At 42.5% G+C, this 17,042-nt stretch overlaps 2 protein-coding genes across 6 annotated transcripts in view; both read left to right on the forward strand.

The window, feature by feature from the left end:
- Positions 1–102: 102 nt before the first annotated feature.
- On the forward strand, positions 103–6,856 carry atf7b (activating transcription factor 7b). Of its 2 annotated transcripts, none has more exons than XM_082533363.1 (12): positions 103–380; positions 1,314–1,375; positions 1,616–1,712; positions 1,862–1,989; positions 2,087–2,212; positions 2,302–2,459; positions 3,297–3,393; positions 3,516–3,635; positions 3,762–3,911; positions 4,356–4,544; positions 4,681–4,786; positions 4,933–6,856. In XM_082533363.1, exons 2-12 carry the CDS (start codon positions 1,328–1,330, stop codon positions 5,160–5,162), a joined length of 1,449 nt encoding a protein of 482 aa, XP_082389489.1. In that variant the 5' UTR covers positions 103–380; positions 1,314–1,327; the 3' UTR covers positions 5,163–6,856. The 2 variants fall into 2 exon arrangements, with proteins under 2 accessions (XP_082389489.1, XP_082389490.1); XM_082533364.1 differs by having other exon boundaries at positions 110–380; positions 4,906–5,051.
- A 1,854-nt stretch (positions 6,857–8,710) lies between these two features.
- Positions 8,711–17,042, forward strand: part of dip2bb (disco-interacting protein 2 homolog Bb) — a 51,639-nt gene continuing 43,307 nt past the window's right edge. For 2 of the 4 annotated variants that reach the window (XM_082533358.1, XM_082533357.1), the window contains exon 1: positions 8,723–9,196. In XM_082533358.1, coding sequence (XP_082389484.1) covers positions 9,112–9,196 — 85 coding nt within the window. In that variant the 5' untranslated portion in view covers positions 8,723–9,111. Of the gene's footprint in view, positions 9,197–17,042 lie in introns of all 4 variants that reach the window. The other 2 variants (XM_082533356.1, XM_082533359.1) reach the window with 2 other exon arrangements.

Consider the following 17,042-nt stretch of genomic DNA (forward strand, 5'->3'; position numbering starts at 1 on the left):
CCATCTGCCAAGTAAACATCCGGAAATAAACATTATGTAACTGCTGTAGGCGCGTTTGGCTTAGTCTTCAGTGGGTGTGTTCATAGCTTTCGCTGGTAGTTGACGCGAACACAGCGGAATATATATGTAGAGTTGACATAACGGCACATTGAGATAAAAGTCAGGGAATATGTAATGATTCATATAATATCAATCTTATTTCGTGTAAAATCTACGATTCCTCCCGCATAGAGAAATCCTGTTACATAATAACTCTTCCAAGTTCTCTCGCGGTATTTGGATAATGGAAGTGTCAAGAGTGTCAACAACGGCCAAGCAGCAGCACAGCAGCGCTGTCCGGAGCTGGGAGGGGGGGAGTGAAGAGGCAGTCTAAACGTGGGGTAAGTTTAGGGCATACTTTAGTAAAATGTAATGTAAATCGTCATTTAAAGAAAAAAAATGTGTGTATATATATGTGTCTGGATATTCATAAGGCATGCACCGCGCTCATACAGTCGTGGCTTGGTATATGGGCACTATTTAGCATTAGCGTGCTAACGTGTAATGCTAGCTACTAAGTTGGCGGACGTGTTAGTGTAACTTAAGGCAAGCTAACGAAGCTTCCATTAGCACTTAGCATGAGCTCAGCTAGGGGATTGTACTTGCACTAAACAGCTTTATTTGCTAGACGTGCCGCGCCTTCTGATATTTGGAATGAGTTTGTTCAATGTTAGCTTCCATGTTCGCTATAATGACACGTATGTCAGGTTGTGGAAAACAGTATTTCACGTGCTTAGCAATGTGGATGTGCTACCTTGCGGCCCATTTCTCATTAAGTCATAGCTAACCAGTAATGGATTGGTAACCTGTGTGTCCTGTCCACAGTCTGTAACCCATGTCTTATAGCTAACTACATAGCCGGACTACATCGACAGCGCTAATAGCCAACGCCAGTGACTCGATCCTGTTAAGTGGAGGTTGCATGGTGAGGTGCTTTGGCTCTTGCTGCCTCATCGTTGAACGCTAGTCCCACATTATACCCAACCGAGTCTAAAGAAATGCTCAAAACAGGCCCACAGTCTTCGGCCTGTGTCCCTCCTATCCAGATGTTATTGTGATTTTGGTGACAGATGAGCAGGCACGTGTAAATTATGACGATTTAGATTGTAGTTCTTATCAGCTCCATGACACTCAAGCTGATGCTGTAGGTTAAGAACATTTGGTAGTAACATATCTGGTGCCCTTATGTAATATGTCTTGGGAACCTGAACATCAGCTGGTTTATCGCCTAATAAATTGGATGACATTGCTGTGTTTGTTGCTTTCTTTTACAGATCATTTGTCTGAGATGGCGGATGACCGGCCCTTTGTATGCACTGCCCCAGGATGTGGGCAGGTATGATTTCTTAAGACATACCCCTAACTCTAAACAGCCATAGGAGTCTGAATCTCTGCTTTTTATTCTCTTGTTATTAACTGAACCCAGCTTAGCTCACCAATTACGACTGCTGATAAGGTGCTGTGTAATGTATGATGAAATATTGCTTTAATAGTGGAAACCAGGCGTTATTAATCTCGCATCAGGATTAAAACTGTCTTGATATTCCTTAAATGTCATGTGTGGTGTCTTTTGCAGAGATTCACAAATGAAGATCACCTGTCAGTACACAAACACAAGCATGAAATGACATTAAAATTTGGTCCTGCCAGGACAGACTCTGTTATCATTGCAGGTAATGGCATCGCCATTTGTCTTTTTTTAAATTAATCTGTGCTGAGGAGGTGGTCAGTGCTCTGAATAGATGAATTGTATATAATAGTCTGTGTCTGAAGGTGATATTTTTGTCCACTAATACTGACAGTTTTTTTTGTTTTTTGGCAGACCAAACCCCCACTCCCACACGTTTTCTGAAGAACTGTGAGGAGGTCGGTTTGTTCAATGAGCTGGCCACCTCCTTCGAGCAAGAGTTTTGCAAAACGCAGGAAGATGATCAGAGGACGAAAAACCCGGTGAGAAAGACAGGGTTACTGTAGATCACGCAGTGTGCTGGTTTCAAGATAAAATTTGAAGGCTTTCATCTTCTCATCTTTGCTTTTGGTCTTCAAGGCCGCATCTTTACAAACACCATCTGAAGTAAAAGATGAGGATGAGGGGCCCTTACAAGTCGATTCTTCTCCTCCTGGAACTCCTGATTCCTCGTCCAGCATGTCAGAAAACAGCAGAGACTCTAGGGTGAGAGCTGTGTTGTAATTTGCTGTCCTTGCACGCACGTAAAAATGATGGACACACAAAAATAGTTACATTGCTTAATTTATTAACAGGAGATCTACACAAAGCCCGTGGCAAGCTCTGCTCCCACTCCAACTATTGTGCGTCCTGGTTCTCTTCCCCTTCACATGAGTAATGACTCACTACACCCCACGTTGCCATCTCCAACCTCCGTCATCACACAAGCTCCACCCTCCAACAGACAGCTTGGGTAAAATAATTTAGGTTGCTGTGGTTTGCTTTACTGTTTTACTGTTTGGACCATGCTGACAATTTGTAAAACTTAAAATGAATTAACTGCTGGTAAAATGTAGAAATTATAAGTCTAATTTCACATGACCAACTAGCAAGAAAGTCAGTAATCCAGTCCAACCAGAAATCAAAGATGGGGTGGTTTGATTTTTACCTGGTGGGGAGATATGCTCCTATTAATTAGAAAGTCTATATTTGTCAGTCACTTTTATTGAACCATAAAGTGCCTTTTAGACTCTGCGTCTGTTATTTATTAGCCATCATTTATGGCCATTGTAAAGCTGTTGCAGTTTTTTGTGCAAAAGAAAGCATCACTTTTTTTCTCTTTTAACAAATTGTTTCTCTACCAATATTTAAACTTTTTTGAGACACTCACCCCAAACTTAGAAATATAGCTACCTCTTCAGCGAATCTCTTATCCGTAGACTTGGATTACAGTAAGCAGCTGTAGTTGTTGTGTTGTACCACAGTTTAGCATCTTTTTGTTTTTTAATTTCCAAAAGAAGTATGGTTACTATCATCGTATGTGTCTTGATCTACTATGGAAATTGAGGCAGGTGTTGGAGAGCTGCAGCTCTGCACCACTCCGATTCTCCAGACTTGCGTGTTCCTCAAGCCAAGCTTAACTTTGAGAACTTTTGAGTCACATCTTCATGCTGCTTGTGTAAGCTCTGTACAGTTAACTCATGAAGAAGTGTTCATCGGAAAAGTGAAACACTGTAAGCCTGATCTCTGCTCTATCAGTGGGAACACAGTGGAGAAGCACCTATTTACAAATGTCTAATCTGGCCAACAGCTCTCCCACAGGCTCGTATCCACTGGTGAGGCACCTCCCTAATGGACAGGCAGTTCCTCTCTTGCCCAGTCCTGTGCAGATGACCTCAGTTATATCTGTAAGATATTTTCCAGAAAAATGAAAAACTATACAACAAATTGTAATTGGGATGGAATTTTAACATATCCTTTTGGTTTTTCCCCTCTCATCCACTTTATGGATATTCGTTGCTATGTGGAGCTTGCGAGGCCAGTGAACACAGTGCCTAACATCCCTGGGATTCCAGGACCGCCTGTTGGAGGCGCTAGCAGTGGTTCATCCTCCCCATCTGGCTATACTCTTCACTCTGAGGCAAAGATGGTGAGACCATCAGTTGTACTTTCATCATTTTGTAGGCTGCTGGCTAAACATTTCATTTACATAAACAAACGAATGACATTTATAAAACTTTTACATGACCTGGGTGTTGTCTCTGTGTCTTTTTAGCGGTTGAAGGCAGCTCTAACTCATCAGGGCCCAGGAGCACAAGATAGCATCAGTGGGGGGTCAGGATCCATCCCTGCTGTTCCACAGCGACAGGAACAAAGCCAGCAGCCCTCTCAAAACTCTGATGCACCATCACCTGCCCAACCACAGGTAGGTAGTGCACATATCACACAAGTTATGTGGTCCTAGAGCACACCTAGGACTATAGACTGTTAAATGTGTGTGATGAAGGAAAACCTTTGAATGTTCCCTCAAAAAGCTAAATGAGACTCAATGCTAACAGCTGTAGTTTTCACATTATTGATGGCATCAAAGAGAAAAATTTAGCAGAATGTCAGGCTTGTCCAACATTTGTGCTCATATATGCAAAATAAAGGCCGAGTCAGTTTAAGTCAAGCATGAGCATTGGATTGAGTGTGTTTTGGTTTGGATGCTTTAATTTGACAGTTAAGGGCACCAAATTGTCTGCTACCCCTGATTTTTTACCCCTGTTAAATGTCAGAAGTTCCTGATGCAGTTGTTCTGTTCTCCCCCACTTACTGATCACATTTGGGTTTACAAGTAGCCAACTTTTACCCCCTCCTCATTCTCCAGGTGTCCCCTGCTCAGCCAACAGGGGGCAGGCGGCGGCGAGCAGCAGAGATGGACCCTGACGAGAGGAGGCAGCGTTTTCTGGAAAGGAATCGGGCAGCTGCTTCCCGCTGCAGGCAAAAGCGGAAGCTGTGGGTGAACTCTCTGGAGAAAAAAGCAGAAGATCTGGCCAACATGAACGTCTCCCTCACAGTGAGTCGTCTCCAGGGCGTAACATCAAGCATGTAAACACCCTGGCGGTCATAAATGGGTTTCTGTGGTGATATGGCAATAACGGGGCATGATGGGAATGATTTATGTACTGTATTTCTTTTTGTGCTGCTGTCAGAATGAAGTAACCCATCTGAGGAATGAGGTGGCACAGCTGAAGCAGCTTCTCCTGGCCCACAAGGACTGCCCTGTCACTATTATGCAGAAGAAGGCAGCTTTATTAGGTAACCAGTTGAGATAATGAACTGACCATCAGACTTCTTGTACTGTGTCACTTGTGCCAGGATTCATCTGTCACCTCATCCCATCTAATGCATTATTTTTACTCGCTCACCTCTCTAAGGGTGAATGTTGCTCTCTCTGTCTGTAGCTGCAGGAGGAGAGGAAACCTCCAGGGATACTTCCACTGAACCCATCGGCTCCCCAGCGGCAGTCATTCAGCACGTGCCGTCGCCCTCGGCAACAAGTCCGGGGGCCACCATCAACGGGCTGAGCGTGCGGGCTGCAGAGGCGGTGGCCATGTCGGTCTTGGCCGGCATGGGATCGGGCCAGGCTGCAGGGGTTGTCATGGCAATGCAGCCGCAGTCCGCCCCGAGATGATCCGCAGACACTTAATAGACCAGAATGAACTCGAGTGGCATTCGGAGGTCGGACTCGTGCAAAGATTTCTGAAAAGAGGAACCTGCCCTCAAATCCCTCTCCCCTTCCAACCCACACCCCAAAACTAAGATCCACTTCCACACCCACCCAATTCCCTCGCAGTCGCCGATAATCACACAAAGACGCGGCACAGTGCCTCCATCAGCCCTCCACTCCAAGCAGGCTCCCTTTTTCATTGAAGCTTCGTCACTCTCTCTATGTAAATATGAATTACATGTCAGACACTCACTCTGCAGGGTTTGGGGTAAGTTCTTGTTCAGTTCTGACACTTGGGAAAGGTTTAAAGGCTCGAGAAGAAAAATCTGAATCAGAAACATCGTTTTTTTGTAACTTCCTTTCACAAAGCCACTGTAGTCCACCTTCTTCCTACACACTGGTTGTGATGAGTTCTTTTTTTTCTTTTTATTTGTCCTTCCCAGGCTGACACTTTTTCTGTAAAATATCTTGTATTTTTCATGTGTAAGAAAAGATTTTTTATGCCGGATATGTTAGTCAGATAATGTTTTGCTAATGCAGGAGGAGAGCTGAATGCAGTGAGCAGTAGCCTGGAAAGTGTTTATATTGTTTTGTTTTCAACCTGTTCTTTCAGTTTTGAGTTAATACACTTGTCGCTTTAGTCAGCTGAGTTCTTAGCAAACCAAATTGTAGATGGTGTTCACTGGTTACCCTGTGATTGTGTGCCTGACACTTTTTTTTTTTTTTTAAATCATGTATTTTAACCCATTCAGAATGGATGACATGTTAGTCCTGTGTATGAAACCCTATTGACTGCATGGAGTATTTAAGGGTGAAGATTACCACTGTTTGTGATTCATCCTATTCACTGTTTTCATATTATTTTTTGGTTCTCTAACATTGTTATCAATGCAAAAATCATTGTAAGGATTCCATCCTCGGTCCTAATGTAACACACTTGAAAAGTTTGATCCTTCAGACGGCCTTTAAATGATAATCATACGTAGATTTTTAAACTCCAGTACCCATGCATTTCAGTTGAGGAAAGACTAGTGCAATATATTTTTCTATTGAATATCGATGTTCTTGCATTTAGATGACATGTGTAGCCCAGCTGCTGAGGGGGTGGTGGGTGTTTGGTCGAGTTTTAAAAGCTAAAGTTATGAGGTGACCAAAGCAAATGTGAAGATAAGTATTCTTGAGTGAATGAGATTTGTGATTAGTGTGCATTTTTAGAGAGTTACAGGTGTCCTGGTCTTGTGTGCTTTCCACCTTTTGACGAGCCGTCTTGTATAATGAAGTAGACTCAATACTTGTGCACGGTGCTTCTTTTTAATTGCAAGTTTTAAAATGCAGCTTATTTTATATGGCATTGTACTTCCAAGACTATCATATTGCCCCCCTCCCTGTTGCTCTTTTATAACATGTCTTTGTTTTAAGATGTTTATTTTTGCTCTGTGGGTATGTTAGACCCCCACCCCCCAATTCATGTAATAGTACTTCCCCTTAATTTGTAAAGAGGACAGTTTTTAAGTGTTTAGCGACAGTGAATCCACATGGGAAAATGTCTTGGAAGGAGTTTACTCAGGCCTCAAGATGGGATACATTATTTGTGTACAGTCTCAACTAATGAATAAGTTGTCTTGAGCAAATAATAAAAATAAATTAACGAACCTGAATTGTGCTTCAGTAATAGTATGTTGGGGTTAAAAGTAAGCTGCTTTTAAGCCTGCAAGTCGTTTTTCATTAAACTTATCGCATCTTTTTGGGTGCAGCTGATGAAACAATGGCATAAAAATTTCCACTTTTTTTTTTTTTGGTTGGTGGAAAACCAAAAACAAGTTAAAGGGTGTTAAATGCAGGATCTAGACCACTGATTGAAACATAACTCTAAACATAGTGTTGCCTTTACTGCTGTCAAAATAGGTTGGTTAACCTGGCCAAAAGGGCAACAACGTAGATGCATAGAAACACAAATTCTGTTTGTTATATAAATATTATTATAATTATACAAATTAACAGTATTTACTCAAATAAAATAGTTGCACACAGATCTCACCAGGGCTTGACATGGTTAAGACGAACCCCTGAAGTTCAAACTGATCATTAGATTTAAAGGGACTTTGAACATGGCAGAGTTGTTGTGTCAGGTGGGGGTGGTCTGAGTAATTCAGAAACTGGTTATCTAGTAGGATTTTTCACACAAGCACACCAGCCTAGAGATGGTTATTTCCATGCCACCTTGAGCACACCCAAACTTGTCTGATCTCAAAAACTAAGCAGGTAAGCAGGTCTGGCCTGGTTAGTACTTTGATGGCAGACCGCCTTGGCATACCAGGTGCTCTAAGTTTGGGTTGGCTTTAGCTCAGGAGGCGTCTACTAAACGGAAAGTTGGTGGTTCAATCCCTGGCTCCTCCAGTCTGTATGCCAGATATCCTTGGGCAAGATACTAACCTCATGTTGCGCTCTGATGCATCCATTGGAGTGTGAATGTTGGATAAAAAGTGCTTGTATGAATGAGTGAATAAGGTAAGTTGTATAAAGTGACGCCATATAAGAACCAGTCTATTAAAGTTTTACAGAGACTGGTCTGAAAAAGTGAAAGCATCCAGTAATTCTCTGGATGTAAGAAGAGAATCACCAGACTGCTTTGAACTGACAGCAAGGATAACTCAAGTAAATACTTGTTACAAACGAAGTATGCAGAAGAGCATGTCTGAATGCACAACACGACAAATCTTAAAGCAGATGAGCTACAGCAGCAGAGACCACAGCGGGTTCCATTCCTGCCAGTAAAGAACAAGAAACTGAGGCTCACCAAAACTGGATAATAGAAGATTGACTCTTAGGTCTGATGAGACTCATTTTTTCATTTTGTGGAAACAGCAAGAAAACATGGCTCCATCCTGCCTTGTATCAACAGTTCAGGCTGCTGCTGCTGGTGTAAATGGCATGGAGTATATTTTCTTGGCAGACTTTGGGCCCATTAGAACCAACTGAGCACTGTTTAAACTCCACTCTTTCTGTCTATGCCCATCTCTTTATGCCACTGTCTTCCAGCAAGACAGTGTGAAATGTCACAACGATCTGAAACTGGTTTCTTGAGCTTGCCACTGTACTCAATGGCCTCCACAGTCGCCAGATGTCAATGGAGCAGAGCGCATTTGGGAATGTGACGCACCTTGTTGAATCAGCAGTTCTGGAGGCAAAAGACCGACCAACCTGGTACTAGAAAGGTGTGACTACGGAGTTGACCGGCGAGCGTGTTTAAAATGAGTGCGTACATGTGATTTCCGGTGCCATCTTTGTTTGGAATAGGTGGAAAATAAATAAAAAGTGATGCAGCCTGAAAATTTTGTTAAATTTGTTAAGTGTGCAAGTGAACATTACATTTTTTTTATTCAGATATTTTGTTTTTATTTATCTATTTTTTATTAGGAAAATACGCCCCCCCAATCCACGGGGGATTATATATTTCCTTGAAACATCACACAAAATATCTCCAATAAAACCTGGCGCCACTTCCACCATTAGTGCATGAAAATACCTGTACAAACTCGAGCTAGCACCCACCTGAGGGGAAGGTGGCAGGTGAGCTGAGGCGACAGGAATGCTGTGTTTTCTTTTCTTTTTTCTCCCAGCTGTAAAAACACAACAGCAGAGGGAGCAGAGAGTCTGCTTTTCATCCCACCATCCTGTCACGGCAATTACCGTCAAGCCTGGTCATGTGACTGACGGACTCCTCTGGCGAGTTGTTCCCATCTCCCACAGTCATGGCGGTGTCGGGGAGTCGCGGAGATGGAGTAAACAACACGACTACTACATCTTGATTTTTTAAAATCCCCCCCACCTCTTCCTCTGAGCTTCATGGTGGATCTTACCTGCTGTCATTTGAGATTTCACAAACATCCCGCAGGCTGCTGTGCTTCCAACGATGGCCGACCGCGGCGTTGATCTGTCGGCTCTGCCTAAAGAGGTCAGGGACCAGCTGGCGGAGTTGGATCTGGAGCTCTCCGAAGGTAGGGTTTGCATATAGCGGCGATAAGTAGGTGGTGGTGATGGGAAAGCTGCGGCTCGCTGAAGTTAATAGAGAGGGCTGCGTGAGCGTGTTTGTGTGCAGTCATCCACCGTCTGCTTTCCCGTGTCAGCTGGAGGAGAGTCGGTGCTGCTGCAGTGCATCGGGACACGACTGCAAGAATTTATAAAAACAAAGTGACCTCCTTTTCCAGCTGTTGTTTCTCCATCAGTCATCTTCGTGTGTATGGCATGCTCTTAGCATGATCACCTTAATATTTGGGTTTTTTATTTATTTTTTTAGCTTCCGCTTCTCTATATTCTTAATGAACCCACATCTATACCACGCAATGTTTACAGAGCACATACACTCCTGTCTAATGAAATGGGTCAAGGCATTGTGTGTGAAGAATTTGTGGACACGAACTGATTCATTGGGCTCTCTGAACGCTCTGAACCCTGAACTGCTGCACAAATAAAATGGATTTTGTGCATTTATTTAATTATTTATTTTTGTAAGAATGGCTGGAAGAAAACAGAATATGGAGCTGACTGTTATGCAAGTCTCCTCCTCACACTGTGAATCACTGTGCAGCAACTTGATTGGTGCTGTGCAGTTCTCAGGTGCCTGGGGGTGGATGAGTAATGTTGTGTTTCACATGGAGAGCCATGCAGGAGGAAGCATGGGCCACTAATGATGCCTCGGTCTCTGTTGCAGCGCAGAGTTGCCCAGCCCATGTGAAAGAAGAGGTGAAACTTCACATGGGCACGAGAGCGAGAAGAACCTCGGCAAAAGTGTCGTGACTTTCTTTTTGTATTCATTCGAAAGGTGACACCTCTGTGAAATGTAAAAAATGTTTTCCCCGTTTTTGGTTTAGATTCAGGTTATAGGAACTGCAAAATAAACAAAACAGCACCACTCTTAATAGACTAGACTCTCGGAGCATGACTGCAGCCTGTTCAGACCTGAGCTAGTGCTGGGAAAGAGTTGTGTCTTTAATTATAGGCTCCAATCAGCAGTGTGATAATGAGAGTGAATAACTGAGGTTGTTCACTGTATGTTCATCTCATTGAACGTGGCTGAGAGGCAGCGAATGAGAAATAACCGTAACGATGTGCACACTGGCGTGCAGTAATGGCACATTCATAACTGCGATTGTTATCATCCTGCACTTTTCATGATGAACTTTTAAAAAAGAAAAAGGAAGAAAAAAGCTTGTTTGTGAATGAATTAGGTGACTGCAGTGTCAGATCAGTTTACCTGGTGTGGGTTGGTGTTTGAGCACTGTGGCACGATTGCAAAATGTAAGTGCCACTGAGCCCAAAAGGCAGCACTTTGGTTGTGAAATTTACTGTTTTAAGAGTTTGAGATTTTTTAAGTCAGATCTTCTGTAAGAGAACCTATCATGTAGTTTGGAAATGTCTTTGTAAAAGAAATGAATATCCTCTGTTCCACTATAAATATAGTTAGTTGAGTGCCTGAGTAGAGCAGGGCGATATGGCCAAAAATATTTATCACGATATATATTTGAAAATTTGCGATAACGATATAACTGACGATATAATTGATGCGAGACAAAATACAACTCCACAACATTACTAGCGCAAAAAGACAACCTTCCATTTATTTTCACTTAAACAAGAAGCTGGTTTTTATGTACATTAAAGCTTTATAAAAATGTAACAGTGCAAATGCAAATTCCTTGCTGAAAGTTTAACCAAAAGGCATTTCCAGTAGAAATGGGCTGACATATACTGAGCATAACCATGTATAATATCCACTGAAGTTAAAAAGAGGTGCTTTGCAACATTAAACTGCAGTGTGCAGTACGTATTTTTCGGACCATAAGGTGCACGGGATTATAAGGCACATTAAGCGAAACAAAGCAGTCAGATAAATCAAACTTTATTCAACTCATTCTTGCTTCCTCCACTTCTGTACCATTGATTCATTAATGTTGAATTCTCTGGCAGCTGCTCTATTCCCATGTTGTTGCAGTATATTAATGACTGACCTCATATTGTGGATGGATTATCTCAGTTGTTCTCCTGACTGAAGTTTGGTCCGTTTACAGCATCCTGCCATGCGACTGAATTTGTCTCCAACTATCAGGAACCTTAACGTTAACTTTTACAAGTGGAAAAGTGTTAGTGTTCGTCCTCCAGCTTCACTGTTTATGTTATGCTAACATAGCTGTGTCGCTAGCGATCACGTAGCACATCATTATATACCAGCTAGCCCAACTTCAGTAACCCTACAAACGTCACTGCTGTTTAGTTTCCTGTCTTCATTTATGTTGGAAGTGATAGCAGAGCTGTACGTTTGAATTTTTTCAGAAATCTCTCAGTCAGAACATGCAATATCATGCTTAGGTAACTAGCGAAACTAGCGAGCTAACTTCCGCTAGCTTCCTGCTAACTTCTAACTCCGTTAAATGTAATAAATTTTGTTTTCATGGATGCCTGGAAGTTAAACTTCATAGTTACACCTGGTAAAGCAGCAATGCTGATCGTTTTATTAAAGATGAAAGAATTTAGACAGTTTTTAACTCTCAGTGATGCTGCAGTGTTGTTTGACCTGAGAAATACGGGGTTTAGGACCCAGATTACTCCCAGATTTAAGAGCATCTTAGTCCGACAAATACGACAATAACGACGGCCGCTTGCATGTTCTGCAAAAAATGTGCTTTGTCTTGTATCTGACAGACAAACACCAAACCAGTTCCACATCACTGAAGTTAAACCATTTTTACAAACCAATTCTGGTTCATCTGTTTCACTCAACAATCGGCCATGTGCGTATGAAAACAAAGGCACTGCGCATGCGCGTTTTACTCATATTCTATCGCGATATTTCATTTTCCTATCGTTGCCTAACATTATACCGGTATTACCGTGAACGGTATAATATGGACCAGTCCTAGTCTGGAGCATTGGTTTTGGCAGGTCTTATTATTAAAATGGCCAAAAGCAATAAAAAAATGGTAAATGGCCTGTATTTGTATTGCGCTTTACTAGTCCCTAAGGACCCCAAAGCGCTTTACACATTCAGTCATTCACCCACTCACACACTGGTGATGGCAAGCTACATTGTAGCCACAGCTGCCCTGGGGCGCACTGACAGAGGAGAGGCTGCCGGACACTGGCGCCACCGGGCCCTCTGACCACCACCAGTAAGCAACGGGTGAAGTGTCTTGCCCAAGGACACAACGACCGAGACTGTCAGAGCCGGGGCTCGAATCAGCAACCTTCCGATTACAAGACGGACTGCCGACTCTTGAGCCACGATCACCCAGGGTTATTCATAAACTGTCAGGACTTTTTTTAAATAAATGAAGGCCACTCATTGCCAGGTCCGAGTGTGTGTACCACTACCTTCAAACATGCTCCAGAGTATGTCAGAGTCCTTAGTTTGACAAACACATGCCTCTCGGGTCCTCAGTGGCTACTTCACTGAATAATACTGCTTAGAGCCAGATTGTGCTGGTTTGTGAAGGACGCTGTTGTCTTCAGCACGGAGTATAGCCTTCTTTCCTTAGAAGAAGAAAAGAAATAAGTTTTAGAGGAAAGTTCTTCTGTAACCCACAGAAGCTGTGCTCGGTACACTTGACCAGTTAACACCGTGGACCACTGGGCCACAGGAGAGAATTTGCTAAAAATGGTTCTCTGTGCACCTTTATAGATATTTATGATAAACAATTTCTTTCTAGTATATTTTTATTCTTATAATAGGAGGAAACAAATGTGCTTTTCTTTATAGGATGTCTATCAGGTTTCAAACTACTCGTTATTTACTCTAATCTGATTGGATTTCAAGTCATCCAATTTCAGCTGTGTACAGTTTTCGGTGTTTTTGCTTTGTTATAACCTCGCAAACGGTTGCTTCTTCATTCTTGTCAAATGGTCTGCCTGGAGCAGCTGTTGCTGGCAAGCAGGAATTTTTGAGCATAGGGGCCTACGGTGGTCAGAGTTACCTGCGAGAGTCTTTTAGTGAGATTGTGAGGTAAGTCGACACCACTTGTCCCTCTTCTGGGGACTGAGCCTCAGAGGGTGAGTGCATCGTTTGTAACTTTAGATGAGACATGATTCTCTTGCTAATGAAAAGGTTCGCTGCTGTCCAGATGTCCTGTTTCTGTATCCGCAACTTCTAGTGAGATAAAGTGCCCTCGCCGTGTGCTCAGAATACACACAATGGGACAAGGCGAACAGCAGCTGGACCCCCAATGAGTCTGAAGCTCTCTCATGGCTATCTTATACATAGCAACAATTTCCCCCATTGTTGCCCACATAGATGGGACTCCCCTAGCAACAAACAGAGGAAATGTGCATCAGCGTTTTTTTGACAGAAATAGTTGTGGGCTGCAGTGTGGGTATTTGTCTGTATTTGTGTGTGTCTGTGTGTGTGAGAGAGAAAGAGAAAGGGCACAGCTCCACCTACTTTAACCTCTTTGACTGTACAGACACAAAGAGAACCTTTGAGGGGGGTTGGTGTCAAAGACTTGCTGTTTGAACTCGACTGGAATTTGGAGCCTCTGAACCACAACTGTTTTCTGCATTTGGGCTTCATAATATCAGCAGCTTCTATCTTCAGAGTATGTTAGGGAGTGAAAGTAAAAGAGGGAAAGTGAAAAACAACTGCACAGCTCGTCAAGCAATGTTGAGTATCCTGTTTAGTTATTCTCCACTCAGACAATTATTGATTTGAACTAAACACTGTTGTTGTGGGATCACAGCAGCTGTGACACCATTTCATTGTCAGATCACACCTGCCCTTGAGCTATGACTCTCACACACCTGTCAATAGGGCTGTTCGATATAACGATAAATATCGGATGACGATATAAAAACGTCTATGTTTAATTTTATGCTATCGTTTGTTTCGTGGTGTCGCAAAATAAACTGTTTACGGCAATATTTTTTCATCGTTTTGATGGTGACAGTAGTGACTAAATTCATTTCTTCTTTCTCTCTTTCCCTTTTATTTAATATAACCACACTACTGATGGAAAAGCGCCTGTTTTATGCGTTGTCAACGAAGGTAACACCATCGCGTGTCCGCTTGTTTATGTTCCACATAAACCTTTCACAATAAAGCTCAAGATCCTGTTGAGACTTTTCAAAATAAATGGAATCACGTGAAAGAGCAGATTATTTACGGATGATAAGTAAAAAAGAGCCGCCAGGTGCTAAAAAAATAAACCTTAGACTCAAACGTTAGAGCGGCTTTTCCCCGCAGCACGCCGTGTAATAAATACTCACAAAGAAAACGGCGGTGGTTACAATTTATGTCTAAAAATGTATAGTTTCATGCATCGGTTAAAACACTGGACTCCAGGTACACGACGCGCAGCTGGAAACACTTCACGCAAGTCGAGCTGCCCGCGATTCACATAATTTACAGAAAATGTTACATTTTTGTGATTTATATCGTTATCGGGACGATAGAATTCTTATATTGGGATATGAGATTGTGTTCATATCGCACAGCCTTACCTGTCAAGCTTTTTGACTCTATTCCATTCAGTGCTGAAATGCTACCAGTTTTATATACCAAATGGAAAGACATGGAAATACATCATGTGTGAAAAAACTCTGGTATAGGAGCATACTGTGGGAAGGGCCCATAGCCCCCTTGACCCTACTTCCGGCACTATTTATGGGATGGCACTGATCCATCTTTGAACTCGGGCTTCATTTTGAGCTCAACTCAGCTCTAGTAAAGTTTGATGATAGCATCTTGTACAGTTGCGGCACTATCGTGTTGACAAATCTGGCCGCTGTGAGCCCGTGGACCCTATCTACACCTTTGTAATAGTTTGCACATTTTGCCATGGTGTATTCTTCGAAGATCATGAATATACGTCTGCATTTTTATGACAGTTTATCCAACAGTGGGTGAGATGTTTGAGTAGACTGTCAGATTGAATTTGCTGCCCCCAAACCTATGCAATGCTATGCTAAAAACAAAACAAAAACAGCATTTTGCTATTAGTGTTGAAGCTCAGATATCATTTTGGTGCTTGTAATGATAATATATGCCATCTGCGCCATGATTTTCTGCATGGATGTGTTTGACCATAAGTGCATCACGAGTCCAGTAAGACTGCAGTTATGTGTTTACATAGTATTTTTTTTTTCTCATATTTTTACGAGCTCCCCAGTCCCTGTTGCAAAGGGCCGGCTGTTGAGTGGACGTGTGTATTCTCTAATGAACAGCATCCATCCCGCTGTCTGCCTGCGATGCTGCTGCAGAGGGGATGCAGGTTTTCATGTCGGCAGCCCGCTACATACTGAGAGAGAGGGAGAGAAATGAGAGATTATAGCCTTGCCTGCGTCTCTCAATCTAGGTCACAGAGCATCAGGAGGCAACAAGCCTGGCTCATTTAGCCTGTGAAGCACAGTGGGCCAGGACTGCTGCGGGGGGATCTCTCCTCCTTTCCCACCCATCCACTCTGACTCTAAAAATGACTTCTCTCAGTCTTCCTCTGTCCCCCTATTGCTTTATTATTTCAGTATTACCCTCCACAAAAATAGATGAAATGCTGTCCTGTGTGTCTGATTAAAAAATAACAATAATACTGAAGTAGTTCTGTTGGCATTTCCTGCAGTGAAGAGTGTTAAGAGCATTATGACAGACTGTATATAAAAGATGGACAGGTTTGTTTTTAGAAGTAGTCTTGGCCGTCGTATTGTTAGCTTCTTTATTTAAAAACTGGACATAACCACATTCGAATTAGGGTAGACCTTCAGTGTTGTCTGCTAGTGCTAGCTAGGCTGATTTACTCTGATTTGTGATGGGATGCTAACCATGGCCAGCATCAGCAAATCTAAGCTCTTAGGGTGTCTTTTAGTGCAACCAAACACTGAACTTCAGTCATCACCCACCTAAAGCAGTCACACCCTTAATATCACATAACATTAACCTTATAGTATAACTGAGTGAAGTTAATCCTTTGTACCTGTTGGGGAAATTACCTCTACCAAACCCTTTTTTGGTACCAGGCTTTAAAAATGTGTGTATTCATGTTGCAGAGCTTACAACTCCATTTATTTGTGGTTGGTGTGCACACAGCATTGACCGGGACAGGAAGGAAGCTGATTTAGCTTTTATCTCTTTAATTTTATCTCTTTAAAAGCTCATTAACTGTTGCAGAGGAGCTGCCCTCTGATCTTCACTGTCCCAGGCCACAGGCTTGATCCTACACCATGAAAAGATGAACTCTTCTGCTGCTTGTTTCACAGCAGGATCCGGTTTGGTTTGTTTTAATTTGTGGATCATGGTTTTCATGTAAAACTTTGCATGTCCACTTTCACCACGAGCGCAGACACACTGTTACTAAAAACCTTCTGCTGCTTTGTGTACTAAAGAAACTGAATTATTTAGATGACATTCAAGCGCACCCCTCCAGCTGGGTAACTGAATCGTGTCACGTTCAACTTCACAGTGAACCACAGGTGGGTCTTTAGCCTCCTCTGGCTTTAAAGTTGTGCTTCCCAACACCTTCTGGTAATTAAAGCTAAACTTCCTCTGATCTGTTAGTTTCCATTCTCATGCCACTTTCTGCTAAAAATAGCACAAGTCAAAGAAATGCCAGAGTGAGGGTGACAGTGTTGGAAAGAGAGAGTGTGGTTAAGTCGATATGCTATTTGCTGAATTATTAAAAAGTGGCAAATAGAAGTGGCAGTCGGACTTGGCCTCACATGCTTCAGCCCAGGCAGTGCGCTGCTACTTAATCCAAGTTTCTTTCTGGTTTATGTTGCTTTCACTTTCAGGCCGAGCCTCCTGAGCTCAACACGTTATACTTATTCTACGTGTCAGTGAGTTAATATTTTGATAAATTGTCCTCATCA

Source organism: Aulonocara stuartgranti, assembly GCF_965226115.1.
Source record: "Aulonocara stuartgranti genome assembly, chromosome: 5".
Taxonomy (NCBI): Eukaryota; Metazoa; Chordata; class Actinopteri; order Cichliformes; family Cichlidae; genus Aulonocara; species Aulonocara stuartgranti.

Bases quoted from the DNA above. Each gene is read 5' to 3' on its own strand.
- atf7b (XM_082533363.1), top strand. From the start codon at position 1,328: ATGGCGGATGACCGGCCCTTTGTATGCACTGCCCCAGGATGTGGGCAG. The intron at 3,636-3,761 runs GTGAGACCATCA...GTGTCTTTTTAG, and splicing joins TTCACTCTGAGGCAAAGATG to CGGTTGAAGGCAGCTCTAAC. The intron at 4,545-4,680 runs GTGAGTCGTCTC...TGCTGCTGTCAG, and splicing joins ACATGAACGTCTCCCTCACA to AATGAAGTAACCCATCTGAG.